General features: G+C 27.3%; 2 protein-coding genes across 4 annotated transcripts; both read left to right on the plus strand.

Moving 5' to 3' along the window:
- Window positions 1-981: 981 nt before the first annotated feature.
- On the plus strand, window positions 982-13209 carry LOC145760355 (uncharacterized). The gene is made up of 25 exons (XM_082574221.1): window positions 982-1075; window positions 1847-1903; window positions 2580-2699; window positions 2888-2986; window positions 3478-3597; window positions 3819-3917; window positions 4188-4232; window positions 6061-6117; window positions 7052-7111; window positions 7446-7580; window positions 7825-7977; window positions 8189-8293; window positions 8676-9461; window positions 9591-9749; window positions 9872-9988; window positions 10085-10136; window positions 10276-10421; window positions 10602-10727; window positions 11299-11396; window positions 11473-11643; window positions 11728-11957; window positions 12299-12387; window positions 12529-12589; window positions 12668-12733; window positions 12866-13209. Exons 1-25 carry the CDS (start codon window positions 1070-1072, stop codon window positions 12985-12987), a joined length of 3279 nt encoding a protein of 1092 aa, XP_082430347.1. The 5' UTR covers window positions 982-1069; the 3' UTR covers window positions 12988-13209.
- Window positions 13210-14615: 1406 nt separating this feature from the next.
- Window positions 14616-23396, plus strand: LOC145759180 (uncharacterized). 3 transcript variants are annotated; one of them, XM_082572944.1, is made up of 20 exons: window positions 14616-14795; window positions 16108-16227; window positions 16352-16432; window positions 17158-17235; window positions 17577-17750; window positions 17929-18087; window positions 18331-18435; window positions 18826-19611; window positions 19741-19899; window positions 20022-20129; window positions 20225-20276; window positions 20417-20562; window positions 20767-20892; window positions 21087-21184; window positions 21248-21430; window positions 21512-21738; window positions 21990-22078; window positions 22234-22294; window positions 22461-22526; window positions 22643-23396. In XM_082572944.1, exons 1-20 carry the CDS (start codon window positions 14790-14792, stop codon window positions 22756-22758), a joined length of 2940 nt encoding a protein of 979 aa, XP_082429070.1. In that variant the 5' UTR covers window positions 14616-14789; the 3' UTR covers window positions 22759-23396. The 3 variants fall into 3 exon arrangements, 2 of the variants coding, with proteins under 2 accessions (XP_082429070.1, XP_082429071.1); XM_082572945.1 differs by having other exon boundaries at window positions 21581-21738; XR_014286512.1 differs by lacking the exons at window positions 22234-22294; window positions 22461-22526; window positions 22643-23396 and having other exon boundaries at window positions 21586-21738; window positions 21990-22072.
- Window positions 23397-24624: the final 1228 nt, after the last annotated feature.

The following is a 24624-nucleotide window of genomic DNA, read 5'->3' on the forward strand; positions in this document are numbered from 1 at the left end:
ACTCTGTGTACCATAAAAAAGTGGAAAAACTTTTTTACACTACGTAGGTTGATAAATTCGTCATCGCTATTTGAAATATTTTTACTTTTGTTTAGGCTTGTAAGTTAAAAGGTCGTTTACACTTAGCTAGGCTTCGCGCAAATGCTGTAGCGATGTTGATATAGAATTTTTTTGAGATTACACGCAGAAAGTCGACATTATCTGGGCAGGATTCTTGCAGTTGAGCGAGTTTTTGAGTTTAGGTTTGCGTAACTGCTAAACTTAGATTGTTGTTATGGTAACGAGTGAAGCGGAAAAATTTGAATAATTAGTTATATGTTTGTTTAACATAAAAACACGATTTTCGTTTTTTTTTAACAATTTTATCATCAGACAGTTACACACAAATACAAAGGGGATAGAGATAAGGTGCTAGGTGTGGGATAGTGCTAAAAGCTGACATTAAACTGCAAAATAAGTGTCATAGTGGGTCCGTTAATGTAATTGTTACCAAAAATATGTATAATGCATAAAAGGCAGAGTTTTGATAATTTTTAAAAATTAATCCTGCTTCATTTTTCAGCATTTTAAGTTAATACTGAATTTTTCACTTTTAATATTTTTCAGCAATGTACAAAGCTTCGTGTAATGGTCAGAACACTTTCTACACAATTTGAGGCCCTGGGTTCAATCCCCAATGCTCTCATGCCGTAATGCCCTTACGTAAGATGCTTTAAAAGCATTATGAACTTCTAAGCTGGCAATCATTTAATAGCTTAATTGCCAGGCAATTATAATTAATAACATCTCAAATTGCCAGGGTCAACTTAAAACTGGGTCGGGGTAACAATATTACTCTATGTTTAGGTTGTGACGTCTACCTTTCCATATTGAGGATAAAGATATACCAAAAAAGATTGTGTTCCACATTCTGAAAAATGTTATCCAATTTTACATATGATTATATTTTTTTTATTTATTAAAACAAGCTCTTTCATACAGGAACTTTATAATTCTTGGGACATTAATGTAACTTTAGTTAATTCAACAACATAAACTAAAAGTACATTGACTACCAGCTTCGTAAATCATGGATGTAAGTTAAAACACTAAATTTATGTTTTTTTATTAAATTAAATTAAGTATTTTTAAGCTATTATGATATTTATCATAATCCTGGAATATTAAATACCTAGCTGATGATTAATATACCTTTGTAAAGAACTGGTGTTTAAATTGTAAATCAAATATTTTTATTATTATTATTATGGATTAAAACAAAGATGCTCCAGTAAAATTTCTTACATTAACTCTCTTATATTTAAGTTGTTTTATTATTAAACCATTTTCAACTGTAAACATAGTTGTATACTTCTAGTAGAGTACTTAACTTTAATTTTTATAAAAAAATGTAAATTTTAAAGCTTACTAATAGTTTGTATATTGTTCAACTGTTTTTGTATAATTATACGGTACCTATAAAATAAACACGATCGAATGGATCAAAGAAATTGAATGGACCAAATGGATCCAATGTATTACGGTTATTCTGAATGGGTGAAAGTTGGGGTTAGGGTTTAATTTATGCGATTCTGTTGGTCTCTTTAATACCCATTTAATAACCATTTGATATACATTCGATCCATTCGATCTTGTTTATAGGTACCCATAGTTATATTCATGATTGTACAACTGATTATATTGGGTCATTTTATGTTTGTTGTGGCACCTTTTTACATAGGCACTTAGCCTATGTAAAAAGGTAATATCAAATAAAATAGGGCAAGTAATATTATGTTGAAAACTTATTATTTTTTTAATGAATATAAAATACCATTGTTAATATTTTTTATTTTATTTTTAATAGAATCCCCTACAGTCTTCCACTAATTTGTCTGAAAATTCAAGTGAAAGTGAAGATGAGGTAAGGACAGAAATTAAAATATCTTGATTGTTGAATTACTAAGATTATTTTTAAAATAAATTATTTGTTTTTGGGGTGTTGTTTTAATTATTGGAAATTTTTTTACCACTTTAGATAAAAATAAATTTTTAAAATTTTATGTAAACAATTAAATAACTTTGTTTGTGTAATTTCTGGTAAAATTCTACGACAATATTAATCCAAATAGGTGTCATTGTTTAGATATTGTCAGTACTTGTGGGCTATTATCTTTAGTAGTAAAGTTGTATTTCTAAAGCCGATCAAATTAGCTTCTTTGTTATAAAGGATGACTTTGTGAACTAGGTGTTTTGTACATGGGTTACCTTATTGTTGGCTTGTAATTTAAACTACTGTCAATAATGTAACACTATTTCTTTTTAAATTAAATAATCTTTAAAAGTTTAATCTATAAAAGACGCAAGGGATAAATAAAATCGTCATTTCCACATTCAGCGCTTTTTTGTTAACAATTACATATGGCCTCAATCTTTACCGCACCTCTAACTTCCCACATCTCGTAGTTTACTACTACCTGTAATACAAGCTTGCATGAGTTATTGTGTAAATATACATCATGCAATAACAACTGTTTACTTTAAATAATTTTAATTAACAAAGTGTGTTAAAATGTTAGTCAAATTTTATGATTTTGCAGGACTTGGACGAAAATGATCCAGGTACTTTAAAGGGTAAGAAATTGGATGAAGCTGGAACAACAGAACCGATAAAGCAAAGAAAGGAATTTAGTCAAAAAACATCTGAACCTGGAGCTTCTGTGAGTTTTATGTTAATTGCAAAATAAATTTATTAAGGAAAGACAGCATGGTTTAATAGTTTTAAAACTGGGACTTTTTGTATGAAGAATTACTTGTCCATTTACACTTAATGTACAAATAAAATAATATAAATCAAGTTAAAAATTATTTTAAAAAATGTTATATTCTGTTTTTTTATGGTGTATAGGACTTAAAGACAATAAAAAAGTTGGACGAAACTAAAACAACTCAACCCACAAAGTGGAAAAAAGAATTTGTTGAAAAAACCCCTGACCCAAAATCTTCAGTAGGTTTATTAATATTACTTGCAATAAAAATTAACAAAAAATTTAAAATAAATGAAATTTCACTAGCAAAATATTGTAATTATTAATTTTACCAATCATTTTATTAAATTTTTTTTTTTTTTTTGCTAATAAACAATGTATAAAGGTTGCCAATATAGAATGAAATTTGGCAAAACAATATTAAGTAAAAAAATTATTGCATTGTTTCTGACATTAACTTTATTGTATAAATTAAAACAAATTCTTGTTATTTATTGAAGTAAAATTAAATTATTTATAATTTCCTTAGTGTAGTTTTATGTTGAATTTTATGGTTGTATCAAATTACATAAGTTTCTTTGTTTTAGAAATTATCAGGTGTTTTGTCTTTAGTAGTTAAGTTGTTTTCCTATGCTAAAGCTAATTCTCTTTTAGCACTAACAACAGCTCATTTTGAATAATTTTATTTAAAGTGTATAAAAAATGTTAATTAAATTTTATAATTTTGCAGGCATTGGACGAAAATGTTCCAGGTATTTTAAAGGGTAAGATTTCAGATGAAGCTGGAACAACTGAACCGATAAAGCAAAGAAAGGAATTTAGTCAAAAAACATCTGAATTTGAAGCTTCTGTGAGTTTTATGTTAATTGCAAAATAAATTTATTAAACAATGACGGCATGGTTTAATAGTTTTAAAACTAGGCTCTTTTATGGCACTATAAACATTACAAACTTTTGTATGAAGAATTACTTGTCCATTTACACTTTATATACAAATAAAATAATATAAATCAAGTTAAAATTTATTTTAAAAATGTTATATTCTGTTGTTTTTATGGTGTATATATATAGGACTTAAAGACAATAAAAAAAGTGGACGAAACTAAAACAACTGGATCCACAAAGTGGAAAAAAGAATTTGTTGAAAAAACCCCTGACCCAAAATCATCAGTAGGTTTATTAATATTACTTGTAATAAAAATTAACAAAAAATTTAAAATAAATGAAATTTCACTAGCAAAATATTGTAATTATGAATTTTAGCATTCATTTTATTAAATTTGTTTTATATTTTGCTGATAAACAATGTATAAAGGTTGCCAATATAGAATGAAATTTGGCAAAACGATATTAAGTAAAAAACTTATTGTATTGTTTCTGACATTAACTATATTTACCGTGTTGATATTTTTGTTATTTATTAAACAGTTTTCTTCACAGATTTCTTCTAATTTGGCTGAAATTTCAAGTGAAAGTGAAGATGAGGTAAGCAGTTAACGAATTTTGTTTATTTAAATTACATTTAAAATGAAATGGTTTTAAGTATTGTACAAATTAAAACAAATTCTTGTTATTATTTAAAGTAAAATTAAATTATATATAACTTCCTTAGTGTAGTTTTATGTTGAATTTTATGGTAATATCAAATTACATAGGTTTCTTTGTTTAGAAATTATCAGATGTTTTGTCCTTACTAGTTAAGTTGTGTTTCTGAGTCTGAAGCTAATTTTTTTTGTTTTACAAGGCAACTTTAAAACTAGGTGTTTGGTACACAAATTCCTTTAATAAAATTGTAATACTTTTATTATTGAAAAACACAACTTTAATTAACAACACCAATTAAAAAAATGTAAACAATTAAAACTTTGTATAGAGCAGGGGTCAGCAACCTATTTCGCATTGCGAAACGATTTAAAACTAAATATTTTTTGCGAAACAGCCTTTAAAAAATTCAAATCTTCATCACAAATAAAAATGTATCAAATTTTAAGCAATTCATTTCTATATCAAATCGATGATTGGCATTTTTGAATGTTTCTAATACAAAATAAGCTTACAAATCAAAAAATAATCATCTTTCTGTTGTAAAGCATTTTAACTCGAAAAAAAATGTGGCCGATAACGTACAGCTCACAAACCTGCGCCTGGTGGTTGCGACCACTAGTATAATGTGGTGGCCAGACATTTGAACCCCTTTTATCTGAACACCTTACATTTAAACCTTTTCATTTAAACCTCTTACATGTGAACCCCTTCATTTGAATCCTTTACATTTAAACCCCTTACATTTAAACCTCTTACATTTATACCCCTTCATTTGAACACCTTACATTTGAACCCCTTAAATTTGAATCCTTTACATTTGAACCCCTTACATGTGAACCCCTTCATTTGAATCCCTTACATTTGAACCCCTTACATTTGAACCTCTTATTTGAACACCTTACATTTGAACCCCTTTTATCTAAACACCTTACATTTGAACCCCTTCATTTGAACCTCTTACATGTGAATCCCTTCATTTGAACCCTTTACATTTGAACCCCTTACATTTGAACCCCTTACATTTGAACCCCCTACATTTGAACCCCTTCATTTGAACCCCTTACATTTGAACCCCCTTCATTTGAATCCCCTACATTTGAACCTCTTACATTTGAACCCTTTTATCTGAACACCTTACATTTGAACCCCTTACATTTGAACCCCCTACATTTGAATCCCTTCATTTGAACACCTTACATTTAAACCCCTTCATTTGAACCTCTTACATTTGAACCCCTTACATTTGAACCCCCTACATTTGAATCTCTTCATTTGAACACCTTACATTTAAACCCCTTCATTTGAACCCCTTACATTTGAACCCCTTACATTTGAACCCCCTACATTTGAATCCCTTCATTTGAACACCTTACATTTGAACCCTTTCATTTGAACCCTTTACATTTGAACCCCTTACATTTTAACCCCTTACATGTGAACCCCTTCATTTGAACCCCTTACATTTGTGTTGTAAGGGGTTTAAAACCATTGTTTGTACAACTATAAAATTATATTTAAATTAAGTAGACAAAAGCTGCAAGAGTCGCAACCAAAAACAAGTCATTACATTTCACAATATAACATACCTTCAATTTACATAAACTTTTCCATTATTTTTAAAACTGATAAACTAGTTTTTAAATTTTGCTGATTAGAAATGTACAAGGGTTGCCAATATAGAATAAAATTTGGCAAAATAATATTATGCAAAAAAATTTCTAACATTTCTTTATTTACCGTGTTGATATTTTTGTTATTTATTAAACAGTTTTCTTCACAGTTTTCTTCTGATTTGGCTGAAATTTCAAGTGAAAGTGAAGATGAGGTAAGCAGCAATGAATTTTGTTTATTTAAATAACATTAAAATGAAATGCTTTTAAGTATTGTATAAATTAAAACAAATTCTTGTTATTATTTAAATAAAAAATTAAAATATATATGATTTCTTTACTGTAGTTTCATGTTGAAATTCATGGTTATATTGAATTACATAGGTTTCTTTGTTTTAGAAATTATTAGATGTTTTGTCTTTAGTAGTTAAGTTGTGTTTCTGAGTCTAAAGCTAATTTTCTTTGTTTTACAAGGCAACTTTTGAACTGGGTATTTGGTACACAAATTGCCTTAATAGAATTGTGAAACAGATTATTTTAATATTGAAAAACACAACTTTAATTAACAACACCAATTAAAAAAAGGAAAACAATTAAAACTCCGTATAGAGCAGGGGTCAGCAACCTTTTTCGCATTGCGAAACGATTTAAAACTAAATATTTTTTTGCAAAACAGCCTTTAAAAAATCCAAATACTCACCAATAAAAATGTATAAAGTTTAAAGCAATTAATTTCTATATCAAAACGATGATTAACAGTTTTAAATGTTTTAAAGACAAAATAAGCTTACAAATCAAAAAATAATCACCTTTCTGTTGTAAAGCATTTTAACTCGAAAAAGTATATGGCCCGATAACGTACAGCTGACAAACTGGGCCTGGGCCTGGGCCTGGTGGTTGTGACCACTAGTATAATGTATATACTAATTTTTTTTAGACTTGCATTTAATTATTGCAACAACATGTGGTTCAAATTTACCTCCTTAGAATTATATTATTTGTTTATATATTTCCTAAATTTATACAAATGTCTTTGTTTATAAATCTATATTTAAGCTAGCTAACTAATAAAAATTTTTTTTTTAAGAATTTACTATAATAAAAGCTTTTATACATACAAATCATATATAATTTATATTTAATATTTAGATCTATCTTGGTGATACTCATTCTCCTATACAAATAACATCAAGTAAAAAGGGACTTAATGTAAGTACTACATTTTTTACCTGTTTTTATAATTAATTTAATTAAAATTACATTTTTTGTTTTTTTAAGAGGCGTTATTTCATAAATCGAGTTTTTTTGTCATAATTAATTCAAAATTTAAATCAAACTTAAAAAATTAATCCAAATTGGAATAACTTTTCTGTTAAATTTTATATTAATAACAATAAATTAATAAACTTCTAATAACAACAAACCAACCTTCTACTTGTTTTAATAATTAAATTCAAGTTGGTTATTAAATAAAAATTAAATTTGTTAAAAGTATTAAACTAATTATTGTAAAGTATATTACTACCATGTTGTACTTTTATAGATTAAAATTAAAGGAAATGTTTATCCAAAAGATGTTGATAAACTTGTTGACAAATTACAAAGTTCAACCAAACCAGTTGAGTTATGTGTGTGTCCAACTTTTAAGGATGGCAGTTTAACAATGTTTACTCACCAAGTTCTTCCAATAATAAAAAAAAAATCAAACATAAAGGTGACCACCTAATTCTTTGTTACTTTTAGCATTGGAAGTAAATAGTAAAATTCTGTTATTTAAATGTGTTTTAGGAAGTTAATAATGTAAATAGAGTTTTGTATTTTAAGTATTTGTTTAAATATAAATATATTTGTTAAAATATTTAAAAATGAAAAAAATAATATTTATTGTAACTCTCCGTTTTAAATAAATTATTAAATATTAGGTTGATTTCATTAACCTTTTATTCAACAAACTCTCACTTGATGACATCACAAAGCTGTGTGATTGTTTGCACAAAATTGAAAGTTTATGGCTTGTTGGTTGTGATTCTGAAGGGCGAGAGTTACTAAGAGTTGCAAGAAATAAGAATGCAGAGGTTTGTTAAATATGTAAACAAACTTAATGCAAAATAATTCAATTTTACAAAAACCTAATTTATTTTGAATTTACTATTAGCTTTAAATAACTATTTTTGTGCTAAATTTCATTTAATTAATTAAACGTATGCTGATTAAACAACTTATTTTGGAATTACATGTAACTTATAACAAAAAAGATCAATGTTATTAAAATGCTTATTTTTTTAGAAAACTAAAATAGAAGGTGTTCATGGTTTACCTGAAGATTATTTAAACTTACAAGAACCATCTGATCAACTAACTACAGATATAGTCAAGCTAACATCTACTCAGGTAATATAAAATTTTTCTAAACTTCTATGTAGAGAGAGAGCATGGAACAATAATTTATCATACCAGTTTCTTTACAACTTTTATGTTTATACCACTTTACATTTATTATATTAAATATTTGAAATGTAATAGGGTTTAAACCCAACATTTTAACAAAAAGAACAAAAAGCTAAGTAACTTACATCATTAGTAATAAAAAATATAGTGTGCAACATAATGTCATGATATTAATATTAACAATAACAACACAGCAGATAATAAATTATCCAAAGGTGCCTTACTTACTTATTAAAATTCAATTTAACTTTCTTGTCAAAATCTGAGTCGAAATTCAATTTTATTTTTAAAAACCGTGGAAATGAAATCTGATTATTTTATTCAGGCAAATAAAACTGATGATCCTTCTGTAACCACAACAATGACAAGTAAAATGTTGAAATTTACCCAAGACTGCTTTAAATCTGGGCAGACTAGTAGTGAAGAGTGGACCAAGTTGACTAAAGTAGCCTACAACGGAATAATGGAAAAAGAAATGGTATTTGAAAACTTTGGACCTGAAAAAGTTGATTACTGGAAAAGATTCAAAAGATTTGAAAATGCTAAAACTAGACAAAGCCTATTTAAAGGGGTAGAACACATGAAATATTCAAATTTAGATTGGCAATACTTTCTTTGTGCAGTTTACATGATTCAACATCTTTCCATGGATGAGTTTGAATCCACATTTACCTGGTTAATGGACTATTTAAAAACACAAACTTTCAAGTTTAATGTGTGCAAATTTCTTTATGGTTTGTGTAATGAACAAAACTCAAGGAAAGTAAAGAAGATGTTGGGTTTAGAAACTGATTTAACATCAAAGAGAAATATTTTGTTTAACTACCTTAGTTATTACTTAAAACATTGGTATTCACCAAATTTTGTTTCTTTGTATGAATTAACAAAAGAATATGGAAGAGAACTTCAAGATTGGGTTATTGAACATTTACCTTCAATCGTGTATATCAGTGATGATTTTTCTCCCAATGATGTTACAAGTCTCGTTGAAATCCTTCAACTTTCAATTAAACCTATAGAGTTACGTGTGTATTCAACTTTTAAGGATGGCAGTTTAACAATGTTTTTTCACCAAGTTTTTTCAATAATAAAAGAAAAATCAAACATAAGGGTAAACGATTATTTTTTTGTTTTTGTGAAATTTTTATTTTAAATTAGTTACAAACTTTTATTTTATAGAATTGGTTTATTTTAGTAAGTACTTGTAATAAAACAATTTTACAAATTTACTAAATATTAGGTTAGATTCGTGGACGTAAGGCGCAACAAACTCTCACTTGATGACATCACAAAGCTCTGTGATTGTTTGCACAAGATTGAAAGATTGTATCTTAATGGTTGTGATATTGATTCTGAAGGAAGAGAATTGTTAAGAGTTGCAAGATATAAGAATGCAAAGGTTTGGAAATATGTTTTGTATACTGTAGCTTAATTTTATGATTTTTAGGTTTTTGTTACAATTTGGCATTTCTAAATATTGTTATGAGAAATGTGATATGTGTTGTATAATATTTAATGCAGCTAAAATTACCAACAACTAAAATATTTGGAGTTTCTGGTTTGCCAGAAGAATACTCCATTGCACAAGATCAATCTGATCAATCATTAACCGAACCAGTAACACTAAAAACTAACCAGGTAATTAAGAAACTAGGTGCTTTTTATGTGTAAAATTATTGTCTAAAACATTTAAAAATTCAAATATGATTTAAATGTTTTTTTTTTCGTTTAAAGGCTGAAGATTTAACTGCACCAGGAATTGAAGTTATATATGGGGATAAATCTGGTAAGTTTGCCATAATACTTTATTTAATTTTTATCTTTAGTTTTATTGATTTAATCAGTTTTCTAATTTGGCTTTTTATTGATTGTTTACAGTTTTTTTTCGATAAACTAAGATTAAAATAACTCATATTGTTTTTAAGACACTGTAACCAAGGTGATTGGTGTGAAAGGGGGCAGAGTTGAAGTATCAGGATGTTACATTGATATTCCTGAAGGTGCACTTACTGAGGATGTTCAAATTACTGTCCATGTTGTTCAATGCAATAATGTTTCCCCCCCTATAAAGGTGTTTGTTTTTACAAAGTTGTTTTACATATATTGTTTACTACATAAATTTTTTTTTTATTACTAGAATATTCAAAAAAGTTTTTTTTGCAATATAACATTTTTTTTAAAGAAAACATTTTAATTATTGCCAAATTTTATATCCCATGTTTTTTATTAAATATATTATTGTTTTGTTTAGGAAAATCCAACATATTTGTTGACTCCTCAATTTGAATGCTTGCCACATGGATTAAAGTTTAAGGTTCCAGTTACAATATCTCTTTCCACTCCATTTTACTCAACAACTGGAACCTGTGTAGTCACGGTAATTTTGTTTTTGTAAATTTTGTTTAGGATGGAATTAGAAATTACCATATATAGTAAAATTTTGTCAAAATCAATTTGCTTTAAGTAAAAGACTAGCAGGATAACTTTTGAGTATTTTAACAACTGGATTCTGTTTTTCAATTAGGGTTTATAACTATTCAAGTTTTTGTCTGTTAACTTTTAAAATAAGAGATTAATAAAAGTGGCTTAAGAAAGAATAAAAAAAATGCTTTATTCAACTAGCAAATTATTATTTTCGATCACATGTAATGTAAGGTGGTGTAGTGGTTAGAACACTTGCAACACTACATGAGGTCCTGGGTTTGATTCTCACTGCTCTTGTGCTGTAGTGCCATTGAGTTAGCCACTATACACAGTATAAACTCCTGATGAGCCAAACTGCAAAAGGCAATTGAGACTGGGTTGAGGTGATGTGTTTAGATTGTAAGTTGACCTTTTCACATCAAGGATAAAGATATAAAAAAAAAATACTAATTTGTAATTTTCATCTGTTATTGGGTGTGGTCTATTCTCAAGTTTTTTTTTATATGTTTTTGTTATTATTTAAGCCTCAAGTAAGTCAGGATGGAACAGTTTGGGAAGATATCGCTGAAGTTATTTTGGGAGATTCTCGAACAATTCAGTTTCAAGTTGATCATTTATCTTTGTAAATAATAAATATGTTTTATTTAAAAAAAATAGTTTGTAAAATTATTTTTATTTAAATGCTTTTTATGTTAAAGGTTTAGGGTTGTAAAGGATTGGATATTTGGAAAGAATGAAAATCCCCAAAAAGATAAAATATTTGATTGTTACCATGAACAAAAATCAAATTTAAAATTGTTTGTTATGGACAACAAAGATAACATTAAATCAAATGGAAGTTCGGTTTTCATTGTGATTGTTCCAATAAGGTTAATTGTTCATGGTTTTTATGACTTCACCATACTATTTAGGCTTAAAACATTATTATTTAAATTCTGACTTAATATTTTTAGACAAATTGATGAGGTGTTGTTCACAATTTCCCACAAGGGTTTTGAAACTTTTTCAAAGACCTATGAGAGCACAGTTAATCAATCTGATGTAATCGAGATAACTTTCAAACCTGGATTTGAAAATGAAAACCTGTCAGATATAATATTCACTTATTCAGTCACAAATCTTTCAACTAAGAAAGTTGTTGATGGTGGATTTCAATTTCCCGAAATTATCCAACAACCAGCAGGTTTGTGTCATTAAATCTAAACTTTTTTTCAAGGTAAATGTTAGGAAATTAAATTTAATATATAGGGTGAGTTAGAAATTGTTTGTTTATAGTATTACTTAACAACAATCTTAAAAAAAACAGCAAATCTTTTCTTTTTATTCTGTAATATATGTATTAAATTAGTAAACATAAGCCTTAAATAATATATAAGCAAATATTTGTAATTTTAGTTTAATTTTTAATATATTTAATATTGTTGTTTCTAATTTAAGTTTAACAATATCTTACGGAAAACTTATTTATATTTATATTTTTTCATAAAGTTTATTAAAAGACTAATTTGATAATTTCTCGTGTAGAAACAAAAGGCAAATCACAAAATATTGAGCCCGAAAAAGATCAACAAATTCAGGGTTCTAGTAAGCAGACCAGTGATGTGGAAGATGCAGTAAGCTAAAAAAAATATTTTAATTAAAATAGTCCTTTATTATATCTTTTAATAAAAAATTGACTGTTTAAAGGTGCACAAAATGCTTGCTAATTGTACTATATAATTTTTACTGTTTTAATTGAATATTTTTGTTTTTAGAGTGAATGTCTTCCATCTACTTCCACTGGACCTTTTCCAACCTCTACTAATCCTCCACAAGGTCAGTTTTGTGTTTAAACCAACTTTTTATTTTTAAAGATTTTACAATGCATGACTACCTTCTAAATTGTTTGTCTAGGAAGTTTAGGAACAAAAATTCAGTTAAACATTGGAGACCACTCTACAGTTAACTTCACATCTACTGGTACAATCTTAAAATTTTATGTAATTATGGTTATATGAGAAAGCTAACTTAATTTAATTAAATTGTGGGTGTATTGATAGATTATAGTAAAACAATATGTTGCCCATTAAATCTTATGTTATTTTATTGTAGATGTCGAGATGAATAAATGCAAGTTGGACGGTTGTGATATGATGGCCAAAGAAATTAAAAAAGTCAATATTCAAGAGGGTTCCATAATACAAGCTGGCGATGTTAAAAAAATATTAGACTAAAAAATTTTATTTTAAACTAAGATTTAATTTTAATTTTTCTGATTAATTATAAATTTTTTTATACTTTAATAGTAATTGTGGCTCTTGCTAGTTACTAACAACTAAAAAAGAGTTAAGTAAGTTAACTGTATTTTCTTTCTAGTACTAAATTGAAAAGTTCAAATTTTTCTTCAGCTTTACTTTGTTCAAACTTTATGTATTTTTTTTATGACTTTATGTTTAAATGGACATTTTTATTAAACTTCACTGTAAAATGAAATCACTTTGTATTTAAAATTACATTTATTTTCCAACTTTAAAATACTATCCTCCCTTATTTTTATTAAGTATCTTAACTACCAGCACATTATGCAATTTAAAATTTATTTCAAATTTATATTAAAAAAACACCTATTTTTATTTAACTTTTGTAACCAACATTGCCTTTCTCAGTTATATTTAACACCTTTCTTCATATTTTTATATTTTACCCATAGCACTTATAACATGTTTTCGTTCCCCTTAATCTTGCTATAAGAGAAATTTTGTGACTTGCTTTTTTTAGTTAATTTTTTAAGATTGTATGCATTGCTTTTTTTAGTTGTTTTTTTTGTAAGTGTTTATGATTTGTGTTTTGGGGTTTTTTTGATAGATTTTCCGCTTTGTTTTCTGGTTTGTTTTTATTTCCTAGGATTTAAGGCCTTGCCTTTTTGGTTATTTTAGGAGATTTTTGGGCCTTGTCTTTTCGAGTTCTCTTTTCGTATAATCAAACTTATGCCCTTATTTATTGAATTTTTTTTACGGCAAAGTTGTGCTTATTGAAATAGTTGCATACATTTTTGTAAACATTTTATATTAACGGTTTTTTTCTATTTGCACTGATGGATTTTTGTTAGTTTTTAGAACCTAAAATTTTGCGTATTTTAATAGATTTCTAAAGTTTAATTTTGTTTTGAAAACTATAATTAGCAAAGAATGAATTTACTTGTTATAGGTTAGAACAACACCCATTATTAATATGCTCTATTTTGCCTTATAAACCAAATATAAAAAGTTATTTAAAGGCTTTAGTCAGATGTCGCTATCATTAAACAAACTTAAATAACATTTAGATTCCACCAAACAACTGGTAGCAACCCATTAATGCGATACTTCGTACCTAAATTAATTGTAAATGTTATAGTAAAGTTAACGGTCGGCATAGTGCAATGAAAACACTTTGCTTTAGTACAGCCTCTACAGGTGCCTATGCGCTTCCACGTTGTAGCATCCAAGTCAATATAAATGATGTGAATTCCTGAAGAGTTAAACCTATTGGCAAATTATTTATCGAATGGTTAAGATAATAAAAATTGTCAAATATTATTTTATTTGTTACGTTAATTATATTAAGTTAATTAAAGTCTAAGTTCGATATTTTTAATCCTTTGAAAAACAGGGGTTATGAATTCTGTCACAAATCGGTTACTGGAAACACGCCAAAACAAATAGTTATTAAACGTCATAACAGGAACTTAGTGATGTCAGAATTGAAAGTTAGATATTAATTAAACTTTGTGACGTTATATAGAAAGAATTATAGTTTTTGTTCGCCTAAATAAGTGTAATATTATGTAATAATCATGGAATAATCGTAGTAGTTAGACAAACACAACGCCTACGATTGATCTGATGATTGTTTTTTAATCAAATTAATTTTAACAATATTTTATTTTTTAGTAACAGGAGTTTGGTTGTTAGAAGATTTAACTCAAAATATCTGTGATTTTCATGGAGAAAAACTTTGAAGTATATCAGTCGATGAACGAATAGCTTCTTAAATCATGGATGTAAGTTGTTGCTTTAATTAAAACTTTATATAAATTGATTTTAAAATACAGACACCTAATTTTTCTGTGCTGTTTTAAATGTAACTTAATGCGAACAATACTAAAGTATGAGAAGCAGGGCTGTATGTAAACGTTAACAAAAATTTGCGGGATGGAAGGAATTTTTGTACTTTACTGCGGGGTGCAGTGTTCCCTTTAAGCGCAAAAATGTGCGAAAAACGCTCGTTTTTGCAGGGCACCTGCGCAGTAAAATTTAAGTACGGCTCAAAAAAAAGACGCCTTAAACCAAATTTTAAAGATTCAATATGAGTATATAGAAGAATATTTTTAGAACAAGAGACGCGCGATTTAAATTAAAACGACATGACAAAAATTATAAGAAAGGCGCAAAACGACGCAATACGAAAAAAGAGATTTGTTATCGTATTAATAAAGACGTTTTAGTAAGTTCAAAAACGAAATGTCAGCAGTTTTATTTGGTAAGTTACGTATCAACAGATAACGCGGGTAGTATAATTTAATGCCGATTATTTATATTAAACACTTTTATGAATATTTTATATCATGATTACATTGAAATAAACGTAATCGCAACTGTAACTAAACACTTAATGCTGTTTTTCTCATTGATGTGTTAAGTCTTCGTGATTTTGCGCCGGCGGTTTAACACGCTGCGGGCATATCCATTAAAACAAGACGAACGATGATTTAACCTCTAATATTTAATATTTGATTTAAAAAATAGCTTGTAAATTAAATAACAAAATAGTAAAAACCTAAAAATGTAGTTTAGGTATTTTTTAATAAAATACAAAATGTGAAATTGAATGACTATGTTTATAAGGCCTAAATAGAGCAAGTAATGAATTTTGGGTACACTTGTGGGTTAAAAAAAAATTGGGCACCTGTGCACTCAATTTTGGAATTGTGCGCTTTTTTGGGCACCTGTGCAGTAGGGTATTTTTTAGAGGGAACACTGGCGGGGTGAATGCGGTATTTACCTAAAGAGCTAAGGGATGATGTGGAATTGACTTTAAAGGTCAAAATCGAACATGAGACGCAATGGAAGATTAGGGAAGGGTGACAAATTTCTTCCCTTTCTGCATTAAGTGATTTTTTGTTAACATTTACAAATGGCTTCTATATTTTCCGCACCTCCAACTTCCCATATTCCATATTTTACTACTAACCGTAATACAAGCTTGCATGAGTTATTGTGTAAATATACATTATGCAATAACAACTGTTTACTTTAAATAATTTTAGTTAACAAAGTGTGTTAAAATGTTAATTAAATTTAATGATTTTGCAGAACTTGGACGAAAATGTTTCAGTTACTTTAAAGAAAAAGATTTTGGATGAAGCTAAAACAACTGAACCGATAAAGCAAAAAGGAAAGTTTAGTCAAAAAACATATGAACCTGGAGCTTCTGTGAGTTTTATATTAATTGCAAACACACTTTTGTATGAAAAATTACTCGTTTCATACACTTAATACACTTAATGTACAAAAAAAATAAATTAAGTTATAATTTATTTTATAATTTATTGTATAGGACGTAAAGACAATAAAAAAGTTGGATGAAACTAAAACAACTGAACCTGCAAAGTGGGAGAAAGAATTTGATAAATCTTCCGTAAGTTGAAATAAAACTTTTAAGACAAAGCTAAAAAACGAAAAAAACATTTCTTTGCAATCTTCTAAAATATTAATTTATGTTAACAACACCAATCCAAAAGATGTAGATAATTAAAAATTTTTGTCTGGCATTATTTATTACTTTTAAACAGACTGTTTTATCTGTTATTAAAAAAGTTTAAACTGTATAGAGCAGGGGTCAGCACCTTTTTCGCATTGCGAAACGATTTAAAACTGAATATTTTTTTGCAAAACAGCCTTTAAAAAATTCAAATGTTCACCAATAAAAATGTATCAAGTTTAAAGCAATTAATTCCTATATCAAATCGATGATTAACAGTTTTGAATGTTTTAAAGACAAAATAAGCTTACAAATCGTAAACTAATCGCCTTTCTGTTGCAAAGCATTTTAACTCGAAAAAGTATGTGGCCCGGTAACGTACGGCTGACAAACTGGGCCTGGGCCTGGTGGTTGTGACCACTAGTATAATGTATATACTAATTTCTTCTCGACTTGCATTTAATTTGTGCAACAACATGTGGTTCAAAATTATTTGTTTAATTTTAATTAATAACAACACTCTTTAGAATTATAATATTCGATATATATTTCTTAAATTTATACAAATGACTTTGTTTATAAATCTATATTTAAGCTACCTTGAACTAATAAAAAAATTTAAAGGTTTTAAACAAATCATATAATTTATATTTTTTATTTAGCTATACCAGTCTACTTACTTTAATCTTGGTTATTCCCATTCTCCTATACAAATAACATCAAGAGGATGGGGATTTAATGTAAGAACCACAACATCACTTTTTTTTCTGTTTTTATAATTACATTTATTAAAATTATATTCTTTGTCTTTTTAAGAGGCGTTATTTTATAAATCAAGTTTTTTTGTTATGGTAAATTAAAAATTTAAATTTAGCTTAAAAAATTAATCCAAGTTGGAATAACTTTTGTGTTAGATTTTATATTTATAGCAATAAATTATTAAACTTCCAATAACAACAAACCAACCTTCTGCTTGTTTTAATAATTAAATTCAAGTTGGTTATTAAATAAAAATTAAATTTGTTAAAAGTATTAAACTAATTATTGTCAAATATATTACTAACATGTTATACTTTTATAGATTGAAATTGAAGGAAATGTTTATCCAAAAGATGTCGTTGAACTTTTTGACAAATTACAAAGTTCAACCGAACCAGTGAAGTTAGATGTACCATATGTAAGATTTATAGATGGCAGTTTAACAATGTTTACTCACCAAGTTCTTCCAATAATAAAAAAAAAATCAAACATAAGGGTGAGCACTTAATTCTTTGTTATTTGTAGCATTGGAAGTTCAATTAAACTCTGTTATTTAAATGTGTTTTAGAAAAATTATTACGGCAAATAGAGTTTTTATTTTAAACATTTGTTTAAATAACTAATAAATATTGTTTGTAATAGTTTTAATAAAACTATTTAATATCAAATATTAGGTTGAGCACATGAGACTGTGGTACAAGGAACTCTCACTTGATGACATCACAAAGCTGTGTGATTGTTTGCACAAAATTACCTACTTAGATCTAAATGGTTGTGATATTGATTCAGAAGGACGAGAGTTACTGAGAGTTGCGAGATTTAAGAATGCAAAGGTTTGTAAACATGTTAACAAGCCTAATGCAAAATAATTTAATTTTGCAAATCTTTTTTTTTAAGTTTATTTTCAGCTTTTGAAATAACTTTTTTTTTAAGTTTACTTTCAGCTTTTAAAATAACTATTTATGCTCAAATTTTAATTAATTAATTAAATGTATGCTGACAAAACAACTTATTTTAGAATTACATGTAACTTACAACATAAAAGATCCTTATTATTAAAATGCTAATTTTTTTAGAAAACTGAGATTAGAGGTGTTTATGGTTTACCTGAATATTATTTAAACCTACAAAAACCATCTGATCAACTAACTACAGATATAGTCAAGCTAACATCTACTCAGGTAATATAAAATTTTGCTAAACTTCTATGTAGAGAGAGAGCATGGAACAATAATTTACCAGTTTATCATACCAGTTTATTTACAACTTTTATTTTTATACCACTTTACATTTATTATATTAAATATTGGAAATGTAAAAGGGTTTAAACCCAACATTTTAACAAAAACAACAAAAATCCAAGTAACTTACATCATTAGTAATAAAAAATACAGTGTGCAACATAATGTCATGATATTAATATTAACAATAACAACACAGCAAATATTAAATTACTCGAAGGTGCCTTACTTACTTTTTATAATTCAATTTAACTTTCTTGTCAAAATTTGAGTCGAAATTTAATTTTATGTTTTAAAACTGCAGAAATGAAATCTAATTATTTTATTCAGGCAAATAAAACTGATGATCCTTCTGTAACCGCAACAATGACAAGTAAAATGTTGACATTTACCCAAGACTGCTTTAAATCTGGGCAGACTAGCAGTGAAGAGTTGACCAAGTTGACTAAACTAGCCTACAACGGAATAATGGAAAAAGAAATATTATTTGAAAACTATGGACCTGCAAAAGTTGAACACTGGAGAAGATTCGAAGAATTTAAAAAGGCTAAAACTAGACAAAACCTATTTAAAGGGGTAGAACACATGAAATATTCAAATTTGGATTGGCAAGACTTTCTCTGTGCAGTTTACATGATTCAACATCTTTCTCTGGATGAATTTGAATCCACATTTACCTCGTTAATGGAGACTTTCAGCTACATAACTTTTCCGGTTAATTTGTGTAAATTTCTTTATGGTTTGTGTAATGAACAAAACTCAAAGAAAGTAAAGAAGATGTTGGATTTAGAAACTGATTTAGCACCAAAGAGAAATATTTTGTTTAACTACCTTAGTTATTATTTAAAGCAATGGTATTCACCAAAACTTGTTTCTTTATATGAATTAACAAAAGAATATGGAAGAGAACTTGCAGATTGGGTTATTAAACATTTACATTCAAACGTGGGTATCTATAATGATCTTTATCCCAATGATGTTACAAGTCTCGTTGAAATCCTTCAACTTTCAATTAAACCTATAAAGTTACGTGTGTATCCAACTTTTAAGGATGGCAGTTTAACAATGTTTACTCACCAAGTTCTTCCAATAATAAAAGAAAAATCAAACATAAGGGTAAACGATTATTTTTTTGTTTTTGTGAAATTTTTATTTTAAATTAGTTACAAACTTTTATTTTATAGAATTGGTTTATTTTAGTAAGTACTTGTAATGAAACAATTTTACAAATTTACTAAATATTAGGTTAGTTTTATGAACCTAAGTCACAACAAACCCTCACTTGATGACATCACAAAGCTGTGTGATTGTTTGCACAAAATTGATTACTTAGATCTTAATAATTGTGAAGTTGATTTTAAAGGAGAAGAATTGTTGCGAGTTGCAAGAATTAGGAATCCAAAGGTTTGTAAATATGTTTTGTATACTGTAGCTTAATTTTATGATTTTTAGGTTTTTGTTACAATTTGGCATTTCTAAATAATGTTATGAGAAATGTGATATGTGTTGTATAATATTTAATGCAGCTAAATTTACCAACAACTGAAATACTTGGAGTTTCTGGTTTGCTAAAAGAATACTCCATTGCACAAGATCAATTATTTACCAAATCAGTAACACTAAAAACTAACCAGGTAATTAAGAAACTAGGTGCTTTTTATGTGTAAAATTATTGATTAACCCATTGAAAAATTCAAATATGATTTAAATGTTTTTTTTTCATTTAAAGGCTGAAGATTTAACTGCATCAGGAATTGAAGTTATATATGAGGATAAATCCGGTAAGTTTGCCATAATACTTTATTTAATTTTTATCTTAAGTTTTATTAATTTAATCAGTTTTGTTAATTTGGGTTTTTATTGATTGTTTGCACTTTTTTTTTAATAAACTAAGATTAAAATATATCATATTGTTTTTAAGACACTGTAAGCAAGGTGATTGGTGTAAAAGGAGGCAGGCTTGAAGTATCAGGATGTTACATTGATATTCCTGAAGGTGCACTTGATGAGGATGTTCAAATTACTGTCCATGTTGTTTGTTGTAATGATGTTGTTCCCCCCACCAAGGTATTTGCTTTTACAAATTTGTTAAACAAATTTGTATGCTAAAAATTTTATTTACTTTTATTAGTGGTTAAGTAAATAGTTTGTTTAAAATAACAATATTTTTACGTATTTATTTGTACCTATGTTTGTTTTAAACAAAAAACAAAACTGTAAATTGGTTATCAATTATTAATAACTAATATACAGTACTAATTTTTTATTAAGGAAAACCCAACATATTTGTTGACTCCACAATTTGAATGCTTGCCACATGGATTAAAGTTTAAGGTTCCAGTTACAATATCTCTTTCCACCCCATTTTACTCAACAACTGGAACCTGTGTTGTTACGGTAATTTATTTAGTTGTGTAATTTGTTTTAAGAATGCTGAACAAAACTTAAATGATACGAAAAAAAAAGTAAAATCTTGTCAAATATTTATAAGCAACTGCTTTAAGTAAAAATCATTTTAAAACAGTTTTGATTTTTTATTTTTTTTGAAAAGGTAAGAACTACAAAATTATATTTCATTGTAATTTGTTTAGCCTCAAGTAAGTCAAGACAGAGAAGTTTGGAGAGATCTTGCTGAAGTTATTTTAGAAGATTCTCGGTCAATTCAGATTCAAGTTGATCATTTAACTTGGTAAATATTAAACATCTTATTCTGTTATTAATTTCCACCTAATTTCCTTTTTTTAAATTAAAGGTTTCAAGTCATAACAACTTGGATATTTGGAATAAATCAATATCTTAGTAATCCAGAAAAACGACAAATATTTGATTGTTACCATGAACCACCAAATTGTAATTTAACTTTATATGTTATGGACACAGAAGATCTCCTTAAATCGAATGGGAATCGGGTTTTTGTTGTTTATGTTCCAATAAGGTTTATGTTTATTTTAAATAATTTGAACCGTGTAATTTTGAAGTGTAACAACTTAATATAGTTTTGCACCTAAATATTTAGACAAAAAGACAAAGTATTGTTCAAAATTTCTCATGAAGATTATAAACTTTTCTCGAAAACTTATGACAGTACAGATTGTCAATCTGGGGTGATCAGAACTAAGCCTAAACGAGGATTTGAAAATAAAAACCCATCGGGAGAAATATTTACTTATTCGGCCACAAATCTAACAACTCAAAAAGTTAAAGAAAGCGACTTTGAATTTCCTCAAATTCCAAATCGAGCAGGTTAGTTTTTTTTTTGTAAGTTACATCTTAAGTGATTTGTATAAAAAATAATGTTAAGTCTAAAACTACATTTAATGCAATTTTGCTATCAAATTAAATAAAATTTTGTAGTATTAATAGAAACTTATTTGTTTAATATGCACATTTATACTTACTTAATTATTCAGTTGTTTAGGGAGTTCCAGTTAAAATACCTTTTTAAGATTTTATATTAGTAAACTATAATAATAGATAAGTTTCAATATTTAAAGAAAAGCAAGTCAAAACACCCAATACTTACCCTAAAAAAGATTACCAAGTTCCGGGTTTCAGTGAACAACCCAGTGGTGTGGAAGAAAAAGTAATTTAAAAATATAGTTTATAGTAAAACTTTTATTGTATTTATTAATAGATTACTGGTTGTTTTTATAGATGCAAAAACATTCTTACTGATTGTTTTATACTTTTTAATTTTTATAAATTTTCACTTTTTAATGCAAAATGTTAAATGTTTAGGATGAAAGTCTTCCATCTACTTCGACTGGACCTTCTCTAACTACTCACAAACCTGTTAAAAGTAAGTTATATATTTAACAACCCCATATTTTTTCATGTTTTATTAACAATACGTGAAAAACAAATTTATGCCAACTCATAAATTTTTTATAATAGTAATTAAAACATATTTGTTTAACATGACATTTATACGGATTTATTTACTACCTTATTAAATGGCTGTTTAGAAAATGTTGGACCAAACATACTGTTAAACATTGGAGACCACTCTACAGTTACCGTAACACCTACAGGTACAATCTAAACTTTTTATGTTATTCTAGTAATATGGGAAAGCATATTTTTTTAAATAGAATTGTGTATGCATAAATAATTTATTGTTCGTTTATATTATGTAATTTTATTGTAGATGTCAAAATGAAAGATTGCACGTTGGACGGTTGTGACGTATTGATCAAAGAAAATAAAAAAGTGAATATGCTTCCTGGTTCTGATAGCAGCGAGGTGAAACAAATATTGGACTAAAAAATTGATTTTGTTACAGTAAACTTTAATATTTATTTCCGGTTTAATTAAGTACATTTTATTGAGTTGCAGCATTTAATATGCCTCAGTAATTAATAATACTCAGTAGTTGTCAAATATAATTCTATGCAAAAAACAAAACCATTGTTAATGTTTAATATATATCTGTACATAAACCCAGATTTCAATATTCAAGCAATTTATTATAAGGTTGTTTTTTTAATTTATTTTAATTTTTTTATCACTGTGATTAAATCAGTTTTTTATGTTCTATTTTTTAATTGCACTGTCTTTTAATTTATTTTATCATATATATTTTTTTATTTTCTAATTAGGCAATGTTAAAGTGACTTTAATTATGAATTGCTAGTAATTATTGATGTGTGGTATGCAGTAAATTAGTGATATCAGTGATTATATGTAGTAATTGCCTAAATGTAACGCTTAAAATACAAGAGGCAAATAATGCAAAGTACAAATAATATAACTTGACCATGTTTTTTAACATCTTATTTGTAATTTAATCATTGTTTTAATGTTACTGCCCTTTTTTGCTTATTTTTTTGGAATTTTGATTTTTCTTTTGTAGTAGTTAAACAATGTATATGGATATATATGTGCATATACTTCAAACAGTAAAATGGGATATTGTTTGGTTATTGTGTAAAAAAATTAAGTTATTTTAATTCTTAGCTTTTTCGCAGGGTAAATTTTAGACTTTGAGGATATAGAAAATTATTTAGTGCGAACAAAAATTCGACTCTGTGTACCATAAAAAAGTGAAAAAACTTTTTTACATTACGTAGGGTGATAAATTCGTCATCGCTATTTGAAATATTTTTACTTTTGTTTAGGCTTGTAAGTTAAAAGGTCGTTCACACTTAGCTAGGTTTAGCGCAAATGCTGTAGCGATGTTGATATAGAATTATTTTGAGATTACACGCAGAAAGTCGACATTATCTGGGCAGGATTCTTGCAGTTGAGCGAGTTTTTGAGTTTAGGTTTGCGTAACTGCCAAACTTAGATTGTTGTTATGGTAACGAGTGAAGCGGAAAAGTTTGAATAGTTAGTTAGAATGCCAGACACTTCGGCCCCCGGACACTTCGGCCAAGACACTTCGGCCAAAATTTTTTTTTTAAAACAGCGGGGATTTTGCATTTTAATTACCGCGAGAAATTTTATTTTCGCGTAGTTATATACAGTTTTTTAGACAGTATTTGAAACAAAATAAGCAGTAAATTAATATTTTTTTTAATAATAATGTGCAAGAACATGTTATCTTTCTTTTGCCGTGTCAATTTTTTAATTTTATAAACTAAAACCTATAAAAAACTAATTTTGAAAGCGCGCGCTTTTAGGTGACGGAGGACAATGCATAATGTTATCTCGTATTTTGCCAAATAGTGCCGCCTTTCCAAACAATATTTGAAGAAAATAGAGCGTTAATTTTTTATTTTTTACACTGAGGATTACGCATAAATGTCATTAAGGTAACAACTAATAAAAACTTTTATATATACTGTACTTTATGCAAAATTTTATTTTGAATATCGGTAAAATATGGTCTTACGCTGACTTTATACACGGGAATTTCATCGCCGACTCCCCGCCGTTTTTTTACGGAACAAATCTTTTGGCAACTCTTTAAACGTTTTATTCTTTGTGTTTTAGTATATAAATTTATATACATTAACACAGGCAATAACTAATAACATATTTATGCACATTCCTCAGTGTAAAAAATGATTAATTAATTATCTATTTTCTTCAAATATCGTTGAGAAAGACGGCCCTATTTCGCAAAACACGTGATATCATAATGCATCATCGTCTTGTGTCACCTAAAAGCGCGCGCTTTCAAAATTA

The sequence above is a fragment of the Corella eumyota genome, chromosome 7 (assembly GCF_963082875.1).
Source record: "Corella eumyota chromosome 7, kaCorEumy4.1, whole genome shotgun sequence".
NCBI lineage: Eukaryota > Metazoa > Chordata > Ascidiacea > Phlebobranchia > Corellidae > Corella > Corella eumyota.

Coding starts and splice junctions, on each gene's coding strand:
- LOC145760355 (XM_082574221.1), top strand. Junction 4,233..6,060: donor CAAGTGAAAGTGAAGATGAG/GTAAGCAGTTAA, acceptor TTTATTAAACAG/TTTTCTTCACAGTTTTCTTC. Junction 9,462..9,590: donor AAGAAAAATCAAACATAAGG/GTAAACGATTAT, acceptor ACTAAATATTAG/GTTAGATTCGTGGACGTAAG.
- LOC145759180 (XM_082572944.1), top strand. Junction 16,228..16,351: donor CATATGAACCTGGAGCTTCT/GTGAGTTTTATA, acceptor TTTATTGTATAG/GACGTAAAGACAATAAAAAA. Junction 19,900..20,021: donor CAAGAATTAGGAATCCAAAG/GTTTGTAAATAT, acceptor TATTTAATGCAG/CTAAATTTACCAACAACTGA.